We start from the raw sequence: 10,580 nt of genomic DNA on the forward strand, positions 1-10,580 counted from the left end.
TAAAATGAAGTATATCAAACATTTACTATTTTAATATTACCAGTATTAAGTGCCATTTATATATTCATTTCAAAGCACTTTTTTATTTAATCCAAAATGAATTTGAAAAGATAATTGTAGTGAGTTTGCTTTTGAACAAATGTTTCTAAGTATTTGTTTACAATTTTATTAGTTTGATTTGATATAACACCTATTTCGTTGTTGTCTTGGGTGACATCTGTGGAAAAAAAATCAGGTGCTCAGGCATGAAAATGTGCCACTCAAACACTATACTTTTCCGCCCACACTGAAAAAAAATTAGAGGGAACATTGCCCATGCCCCCCCCACACACACAAATTACCCCTACCTTTCAGATTTGGTGAACTTCCGAAAAGCCTGCTGTCTCTCATCATGAGAGTACTTTGGAGGGGAGGGCTTATTTTAGGGGGGGACTTATTTTAATCCATGTGCTGAAAAGCCCGATTGGGCTTAGTATCGAGACCTGTCGTATTTTCGGGAAAACATGGTACAAGCTTTACGCTTGCATATTTCCTGTGGATAAGCATTTTATGTTCTTGCTAGACAGAGCCCACAATAACAGTCTTCCTGATTTACTTTCAAGTGTGTGCCATCACCTTGCTTTATTTCAGAAGAAAGCCCATCACACATGACTCTTTCGCAGAATGTGCTTGGATCAATTTTTTTTGCAGATGTAGCGGTGTTTAGTAGTGCATCTCCCTGAGCTGGCTGTGGTGTCATCATCCAAATACGCACAGTCTCCTCCATTTCCCATGACTTCCAACCTGCAACAGAAGCAGAAAGTCGGCAGTGGGGAGTAATTCTCACCTAGCAGTACCAAAAGGGTTTACAGTTCATCTAGCTGAGCCTTACCTTCTCAAAGGTGACTCTGCAGATTCTTCCCCAATTGACCTATTTGGAAGTGTTGACTGTATCTACATGCCAGGAGCTCAACACTCTGGACTCAGTTCAAGTGGAGTTCTGACTGTGCTTCTTGTACAGGAAGTCCCTGACTCGCAACCACAATTTGGACTGAAATTTCCATTGCTAAGCAAAGGAGTTGTTAAGAGAGTTGTGCTTTTTGCCACGGCTGTTAAGTGAATCACTGAAGCTGTTATATGAATCAAATGATTTTAAGAGTATCCAGATGTCCTTGTGGACCTTGCTTCTTGGAAAGGTTGCAAATGGCAACCACATGACCCCAGGATGCTGCAGCCATTGTAACTATTTTGCCAGCAGACCTCAGGGTGATATTGAAGTCATCAACTGGTTGGTTTTTGTCACTAGGGAGATAGAGGTTTAGTATTGTTGTTTTATTTCTGTAAACTGCACAGATTCACCATGAGGGGTGGCCACATAAGTCTTCCTAATAATTAAATGCATGCTGATTGCCAAGCACCTAAATTTTGATCAGGTGGTCATGGGGATGCCGTGATGGTTTTAATTGCAAGGATCAATTATAAGTCATTTTTTTCACTTGCACTGTAACTCTGAACAACTAGTAAATGAATGGCTATAAGTCGATGAGTCCTTGTAATATGTTTTTAACTACATTAGTAGGGCCAAATCTTTTGAGAGGACAACGCCTGAATACTGGCAGCATGCAGGCTCTTTCTAAGATCAATCTGACTGGTCACTGGAGGCATTTTACTTTCAGCTCTTGGCATTGAAAGGGGAGGAGGAAGACTCACGTTGAATTTTCTCCATCTAGCCACTTCCAGGGCTGATCTGGTTCTCTCTTGAGGCCGATCCAAAATACCTGGTATCTTGTGAACATCCTCACAATAGCCTTTAAAAAGTTGTGCAGGTTAGAATGTTGCATTGTTAAGATTCCCAGCTGAATTTCTGAACTTACATAGGATGAAAGGACCAAAACTATCTTTAAAACAATAATCTAACACTAATGAACATAGCTAGTAGTTCCTTTAGTGGGGGTCAATATGGCAGACCCTTATGCTATTTCAAAGAAAACATTAAAACTTTAGTAGAAGGCGAAACTCTGATTATTCTAGAATGGTTGTTGGCATTGCCTACAGTTTTACTTTTGGATTCCTGATTCTATGTTAACCAGTGACATGCAGTCAGGAGAGGCAGGGAAGACAGGGCCTCACCACTGTCATCATGAAAAGAAAAACAAAAGGAAAAGGAAAAAGGCTGAGGTAGTTGCTGCCAGAGTCACAGTGGATGACTCTGCTTAGTGCTTAACTGTTTAAAAAAGCCTCTTTAAAAAGTGCCCTCTGCAGGAGGAAGCGAGAGAACCACGTGCCTCATTTAGTCTATCTTTATGATCACTTGAGCAGAGTTAAGCAAGGGTTAAAAGCCGAAAAATTCCTTATGTAGATAAGGCACGTGGTTCTCTCGCCTCCTCCTGTAGAGGGCACTTTTTTAGAGGCTTTTTTTAAACAGTTAAGCAGAGTCATCCATTGGAGGCTCAGGCAGCAGCTAACCCAGCCTGACTTCAGCAGCTCTTGCCATTTTCTTTTTACATTTTTTACATTTTCATCATGGCAGGCAAGAGCAGAATTGAAATCCTCTGTGAAACAGCTGGAAAAAGTATGTGGGTTGGAGGGAGGGGGGAGGAATTCAAAATTATTGTAACTTGTAAGTAATTGTAATTTGTATTATTGTAAGAAATTTCTGTGTATGCGTGTGTTTTACCCGCCTTTGCTGGAGCGTGGGCTGGCACTTTATTTTTTATTTTTTAAAGCCCTGCCACCGCCGCCGCCGTAGAGCGGAGCGCACCAGGACTTCAGGGGCGGCTTTCAGAAAGCTGCGCCAGGGCTTTGGCGCGGCTTTCCAAACGCCCCGCTGAAGCCCCGGCGCTGGCAGATATAGGGCAGCAGACATAGGGCAGCTTTTGCCCACTTGCCTCACCGGCCATAAACCTCACCACACGTCACTAATGTTAACAGATCTTGCTTTGTGAAACTGGCAGATTTTGCTCACCATTTCTTCTTTTGTAATTTTGGCCAGGGAAGCATCATGTGAGACACAGAAGTTCTGGCTCTCCTTCCAGTTCTTTTCCTCTCCTGAAAACCTGTAGCAGTATCCTTGGTGTCCAATCCAGTCAGGTGGACATTTAATGGTATCCTGTTGATGGTTTAATGGCACTAAGGTTCCTAGAACAGAGAAAGATGGAAAGAATAGACACTAACTTCTCCAGTTCTGTTCTTATGGGTAGAATGAGATCACCTTGCTGAATTAGAACCTGATAGTGAGTTCTAAAAAAGCCCAATCTGGTTCAAAAAGCCCCATGTCCTAGCAGTTGTAACAGCATCTGTCTTGCAATCATCAGATTGATAGAGATTGTGGACCTGAGCAGTGATTTGCCTGCTGGATTTGAATCCAAGAAACCAGATGCAAATCCACTTAGTCAGCCATGAATCCTTTTTTTTTTTTTTGCCATTTTCCATTAATTTGGTTAATCTGTCTCACATTTGACCCACCTACTTCACTTTTAGAGCTTCTGGCAGGAAATCACTAAATAAAGAAATGCATGTGTATTGATTTTACTTCTCAAACACCAAGATTTCTTCCAAACATAGGAACTGAATGAAGTCGATAACAGTACTTAAAACCTGGGGCAAGGCCAACTCTGTTTGTTTGTTTGTGATCTAACTGCAGAGGCCATTCAGCTTCATGAAGTCATGTTAGAAGAAAGTTTTCAGGGGAAAAGTATTTGGGTCCATATTTCTTACCCAGGAAAAACAGGACAGGGCCTAAGATGAGGAGACAAATGACAGTTCCAGTTACTGCCTTTTTCCAGGAAGCTGTCAAAAATCTCTGTCTTGAGTTGACACGAGCTGTACAGAAAAAAAAGAAGAGAAGAAGATTCATCAGCACTCACCTGGAACGTACTGCAAAATCTGGATACTGATGGTTCTCCTTGAGTTGAAATCCCTAAATAAAATATTATATACAGTTCTAAGTTGGTAAGGTTTTCTTGATTTTTGTTTTTTTAATTTCAAAACCCAATATTTCTCCTCTTCAGTCAACTAAAATGTCAGTCTTAATCTGACGAAAAGAAACTGAGCTACAATCTTCTCATTGAGCAAATAACATTATTTAGGAGTTTTTGCCTCTAATCCTCCCTTCCTCCCTCTTCCTCTGTGTCTTTGGTGGATCTGAAGGCATTCTTGTAAATAAAGGTGATGCTCCAGACTATATCTGTATTTCATCTGCTTCAGTAAAAAGCTTGTAATTTTGGAAGAAATATCCCTCTTGTTCAGTTCCAATCAGGGAGAAAAGCACTGGAGACAAAATGGAGGCTGGCGGCTGATGGGAAAGAGGGTCCATTTATTGATGAATATTTCTGGTTCTGGTGTAGCTGACCACATGGAGATGAGAGTGAGGGATTTTTATACAGTCTCTTGGTCTTTGCACTTGAGTTTCCTGTTCCTGTGCAAGAATATGAGCCAAGGTGGCGCAGTGGTTAAATGCAGCACTGCAGGCTACTGCTAGATCAGCAGTTCAGCGGTTCAAATCTCACCGGCTCAGGGTTGACTCAGCCTTCCATCCCTCCGAGGTGGGTAAAATGAGGACCCAGATTGTTGGGGGCAATATGCTGACTCTCTGTAAACCGCTTAGAGAGGGCTGAAAGCCCTATGAAGCGGTATATAAGTCTACTGCTATTGCTAAGAAAAAAAATGTATTATTTTTTAAATTATATTTTTATTGTTTTTACATTTAAAACAGTGCAGCACCACGAAGTCGTTACAATTACATTATATACAGATAACCTCATCCAATAACTATTAGCCTACTTAATACATTATCTATCCTTCTATCCAATCACATTATTTACAGTTTCTTCCAGTCTTGTCACGTTGTCTTATACCAATAATAAAATCTGTTCCAAACTTCATAATATCCCAACTCCCCTTTATTTTTTAGTTCGAGGGTGAGCCTATTTGCTTCAGTACAGGCCAACATTTTCCTAAATATATCAAACTGTTTTGTTTCACTTTCTTTATAGACCGTGCCAGTTTTGCTTTTTCAAACATAACCAATTTAATCAATTCCGTACTTTCTTTTATACTTCTATTTTGCTGTTTCTTTTGAAGTTCACTTTCTAGATTTCTGTATCTTTCTTTCAGCTCTCTTGTTTTTTTGGTTCTCAATTTTTTTTCTTCATAGCTGTAGCTGATATCGTAACCCCTCTTATAAATGCCTTAGTTGTATCCTATAAGTTTTGTATGGATGTGTCTCCTGGTCAGTTTTCTTTGAAGAAAAATCTCAGTTCTTGTTTGACTCTTTTAATATATTCCTGATCTTTAAGAATTGTTCTATTGAATGACCAACGATAACTGCCCTTTTGTTTTTTCCAGGTAATACTCATGGGATTGAGGTCAGGCCCTAGAATGGGTTCTATATCTATCTCCACTTCCGAAATTAACTCCATCGACATCCAGACCATGTCTATCCTTGACCAGGATTCATGTATGTTCGAGTAGAAAGTATATAGCACTCTCTCTGGACATCTTTCTTGCCATACATCATAAATATTTAATTTTTTGGCTATTTGGAAGAATGACCTGGCAAAGTTCTCCTAACTTCTTTTTTCTTCTTTCCACTTTTATAATCCCATTTCTGGACAACTACAGCATTGAAATCTCCCATTAAGCAAACCTTTTTGTTTCTCATCTCTCAGATAATGCTATGTAATCTATGATAAAAAAAATTCCTGACCTTCATTAGGTGCATATATTACAACCAGTAATAGCTTTTTTTGAATTAACATTATTTCTACAATTAATATTCTCCCATCCTCATATGATAGATTGGTTTAGTCTGGATTGTGTCTTTAACATATAACGCTATTCCTCTTTTCTTTTGATCAGCTAATGCCATGTAAAGTTTACCCAATCTAGGATATTCGAAGGTCTGGATCTGTCGTTTAGTTATATGGACCTCTTGCAATGCAATTATATCATAATTCAGATGTTTTAATTTATTTAAGGTTGTTTTTCTTTTCAGGGGCGAATTTAGACTATTGATATTCAGTGATAGGATCTTGACTTCTCCTGATATGATTCTATATGTATTTAGGTAGTGTGCTTCTTGTTGCCCTTATGTCTCTCGCTTCTTTTGGTTCTTCCCCTTTTTTCTGTAAAACAGCTTCTTTCTCCTTTCTTGTCTCTGATAGCTCCTTTTCTCATCTTAGCTGTGCCCTGAGTCCTTGAATCCTTGTTTCTAACAGTTCTCCTTTGTCTTCCTCATCCTCCTAACCAACAAGTTGATTGTAGCATTCTTCTGCTTGTTCCACCCTACCTGTTCTGAATCTTTTATCTCTCCAAGTTACCAATATGCCCTCCAGCATCAACCATCTGTAATTAATTTCATATTTATTTACCACTGATGTTAGAAATTGATAGGGCCTTCTTAGTTCTCTGATTCTCCTCGGTACCGGTTTTAGGACTGTTAGTTGTCATTGATTGTATACTATCGGGTCCTCCCTTGTTCTATTCAGCACCTCATCGCGTATTTATTTTTTAACAAACTTTACATGAAATTCCCTCCGGAGATCGTTCTTTTTTGTGTAGTTCATCTGGATTCTATATGTCTCATCAGTCTCACTCGCCATCTCATCCTTTTCTATTCCCAAAGCCTTTGCCATGAGATCTGCCATTATATCCAGTGGATCCTCTCCTTTTTCTTCTTTTATGTTCTGAAACCATAGAAATTGGGCTGCTTTCTCAGATTCTAACGTGAGAACCGCTAGCTCAAGTTCTTTGTTCGCCGGGATCAACTTAGAACTTAGCTCCTCCATTCTTTTCTTTTCCTTCTCCGTCTTTCCTTCTATTCTATTAACTGGATAATTATCTTAGCTGTTGTTTATATTTATTTTCTGGATGTTTTATTGTTTTAATGGTTCTATAACTTTAGAATTATAAACCACCCAGAATCATTTGATTGAGTAATGGCAGCTATAGGAATTAAAGACATAAATAAAATTGATGGAGTACCAGAAAAGCTTCATGAATCTCTGCACAAAGAATGGGATAAAACTGGGTTGGCATTCAAATGCTTAAGATAAACTGCACACAGTCCAGGGAACAAAGCCATTTTCTTCTTCTCCTTTCTGGAACATCTTGGACAAGGAATGTCTCCAGAGAGTTCATAGTAAAATCTGTATTTTTTGGCATATTCGGAGCAGACTTCCTGCTCTCACCTGTAACCCACTCTCTACAATACATTTATTGTAAATGACATCTTAGAGCTTACTAGGATGACTCCCCAGGTCTATAATCGCATTTGCTTCTTTATTTCTGACCAGTGAAACATTAAAATTCAGCAGGAGTTTTTCAAAGTTTTCCTATAAACTTACCATAAGCGGCTCACTCAAGTGCTATGACCTCTACCCGTGGAAGGAGGATTGGCTGAAAGGTTCTGAACTGTGGGGAAGATATGTGATCTATGACCTGCCTGGCAGAAATTACATTTGTAAGTTTCATAAGCATTATATGTTTTACACGTATTATAAGTTTTCAAAGTTTTTCATGTAATGCAAACAAAAGCAATGGAATAAAATCCAAGCAGTGTCTTAAACTTTAAAAGAGCTGATTTTAACAAGAGAGAGCCTAAGAAAAATTCCATGGATGAAAATCCTAAAGGGGAAAACAACTTAAGAAGTGTGGGAAACTGAAAAATATGATCATAAAAACCCAGTCCAACACAGTACCACTTAAAAACAAATATAAGAAATACAAGAAGAAATAGCATGGTTGCAGAAAGATCTCTCCTATAAACTGAAATACAAAAAGAACAAGTATGGAAATGGAAAGAGATAAGTATGAAAAATGGAAAGAAGGACACACAAGTAAGGCAGAATATCTGTAGATAGCCAGAATCTGCAAAGATGAAGTCAGGAAATCAAGGACTCAAAATGAACAAAGACTTGCAAGAAAAGCCAAAGATAATAATAATAAAAAAAGTTTCTTCCAACATATAAATAACAAGAAAAAAAATCAAGGAAACAGTTGGTCCACTAAAGAGAGAAGACTGCAAGGAATTAACAGGCAACAAAGAGAAAGCAAAGCTGCTTAACTCATTCTTTGCATCAGCCTTCATGCAAAAAGAAACAATAGTCCAACCAAAAACATAATTGTAAAAGATAAACTAGAAATAAAAGTTAAAATAAGCAAAAAATAGTAAGAGAACACCTGTCTAATCTTGAAGAATGCAAATCACCAAGACCTGACAGATTGACAGATTACATCTCAGAGTTCTAAAGGAGCTGGCAGATGTTATCTCAGAACCACTGCACCACATCTTTCAAAAATCTTGTAGCACTGGGGAACTACCAGAGGACTGTAAAAGAGCTGTGTGGTTCCCATCTTTAAAAAAAAAAAGAAAAAGGTGGGAGAGGGAATACCCAGGAAACTACAGACCAATCAGCCTAACATCAATACCTGGGAAGATACTGGGGAAAAATAATTTAAAAAAAAAAAAGATTTGCGAACATTTAGAAAAAAGTTATAACTTTATAAATCCTTAGCAAGATCACATCTAGAATACTGCATCCAGTTTCGCTTTTTCCACTCCCGATTTCCTCTGGTAGTTGTCAATTGTTTGCCTTCTTTCAAAAATTACACAGATACACAAGCAAATAACATGTGTGTTGATGAGATCTAATTGCAAAGAATGGGTGTGGGTATGTAACACTAGACTAGAGGGATCTTGCACACCACTCTCTACCTCTGCAGCAATAATGGATCCCTCACTGCCCACCTTCTTGCCCCGTGCTTCGTCCCCTTGGTGTGTTCTTTTCCTATGGCAGAATTGTCTCAGATCATGTGCAGAGTGCCTTTCAAATCAACCCCTGTAAATTTTCAGTCCTCACCAGAGCAATAGGAAGGAGACAAGGACTCTTTAGCTTCGTCCTTCTTCGGTCCGGCCCCCTCCTGTCCTCCTGCACCATGGCGATCCTTCACACTCACCTGTTTCCCTACTGCATTCCCACAAGGTCTGCTCCCCCGTTTGCTTTTGGGAGCCCGCCTGATCTCCCTTCTAAGGCTAGCTGGGCTCTGCTGCTTCCTCTTACACTCCCCGTCGCCCGTCCCCGCTCCCCACTTCAGCACCACCAGCAGGTAAAGGGAGATGGGCTGTCCTGGAACATTGGCAGGGTGTCCGGAAAAGATCTGGCATGGGGAGGGGAGGGTGGCGGTGCTGAGACCTTCCCTCACCAGAAGGACACAGGGGTGGTATGTGTGTGTGTGTGTGTGTGTGTGTGTGAGAGAGAGAGAGAGAGAGAGACTGTGAGTGTGTGTGTGAGAGAGAAAAACTCAGCTTGCTTACCTCCTCCTAAGTTTGCAGTAGCTCTCAAAGGTTCAGTTTCTAGCATTGCTTGAGTAGATCTGTCTAAGAAGACTTCACTGGCTTTGTTGGCGTTTGAGAGAGAGGGGGGAAGAAAGAGAAAGGAAGGGAGGTAAAGAGAAACAGTGAGAGGGGGGTGGAAAAGAAAGAAAGAGGGAAAGAGATGTGGAGGAAAAGAAAGAGGGAGGGAAAGAGAAAAACGATATTACAAATGTTTTTATTTTTTTATTGTTGCTAAACCCAATATTTCAAAAGCAGAAAAAAAGGAAGGGGCATAAAAAGGCATTTATCATGTTTTCTTTAGAACAATTAGCTGAACTTTGCCTTGCTTATCATTATTTTAGGTAGTAAAACATTGTTCAGGTTAAATTGCCGTGTTGGCACTTTGCGATCAATAAGTGGGTTTTGGGTTGCAGTTTAGGCACTCGGTCTCTAAAAGGTTTGCCATCACTAGTATAGGGCCTCCTGCTTGAGCTGGAGGGTTGGACGGAAAGACCTCTAAGATCCCTTCCAGTTCTATTCTGATTCTTATTCTCAAAGTCCAATTAGGCACAGGTGTTACATCCTCCCGGACGCGGCCGGCAGCTGAAGCCTGAGCAGGAAGAAGATCTGATTGGCTCTGGCGTGGCTGCGGCTGGCGGGAGAATTGCTGTTGCCTGATTGGTTCCCCGCCTGACAGCTGTCAGTATAAATAGCTGTCAGGCGGCTGTTTGTTCTTCGGTTCCATACTGTTCTAGTTGTATCTGTTCATTCTAGTTGTTCTAGCAATAAACAGTTGTGAAGAAACGTTCTTCTCGTAGTCCGTCCTTTTTAAACTTAAAACAGGGTATATGTTTTGGATTGCTCAGTATGCTCTGGTGTCTCAGCTTGGATATTTAAGTCCCTCGTTTGGGTGAGTGGCTTCCAGATCTTGATATTGTTATTAGTACCTGGTTCTTCTTCCTGTTCAGGTGCAGATTCATTGGGAGAAAGATCCAAGAACTGATTCTCTACATCCATCTTCCGCATTCCTCGAGTTGTATAATCTGGAATTGGAAATGGAGCTGTCACAAGGAGGGCCAAGACGCTTACAGAAGCTGGCAAATTGTTACTAATTTCACAGAATCTCTTTTTATATGTAGGACACAGCCTCTTAAAGAGCATGCAGCAGAAAATAATTTGTCATGCAAAGTTGTTTTTTATTGCCATCAATAAACTGAGCCACCTTTTGGTAGAGGAGCAACAAAATCAAAGTGCAAACTGATACAGGAACCCACGCCTCCTCTGC

At 40.0% G+C, this 10,580-nt stretch overlaps 1 protein-coding gene across 1 annotated transcript; it reads right to left on the reverse strand.

The window, feature by feature from the left end:
• Positions 1-261: 261 nt before the first annotated feature.
• LOC148047864 (C-type lectin domain family 2 member L-like) lies at positions 262-10,321 on the reverse strand. The gene is made up of 7 exons (XM_087708177.1): positions 10,243-10,321; positions 8,938-9,107; positions 6,575-6,665; positions 3,697-3,801; positions 2,945-3,117; positions 1,690-1,787; positions 262-783 (listed from the first exon to the last, which is right to left on the reverse strand). The coding sequence occupies exons 1-7, from the start codon at positions 10,319-10,321 to the stop codon at positions 675-677; spliced, it is 825 nt and encodes a 274-aa protein (XP_087564303.1). The 3' UTR covers positions 262-674.
• Positions 10,322-10,580: the final 259 nt, after the last annotated feature.

The sequence above is a fragment of the Thamnophis sirtalis genome, unplaced genomic scaffold (genome assembly GCF_051295495.1).
Source record: "Thamnophis sirtalis isolate CommonGarterSnake01/CBP01778 unplaced genomic scaffold, rThaSir2_p1.2 scaffold_3, whole genome shotgun sequence".
In the NCBI taxonomy this organism is placed as follows: Eukaryota; Metazoa; Chordata; class Lepidosauria; order Squamata; family Natricidae; genus Thamnophis; species Thamnophis sirtalis.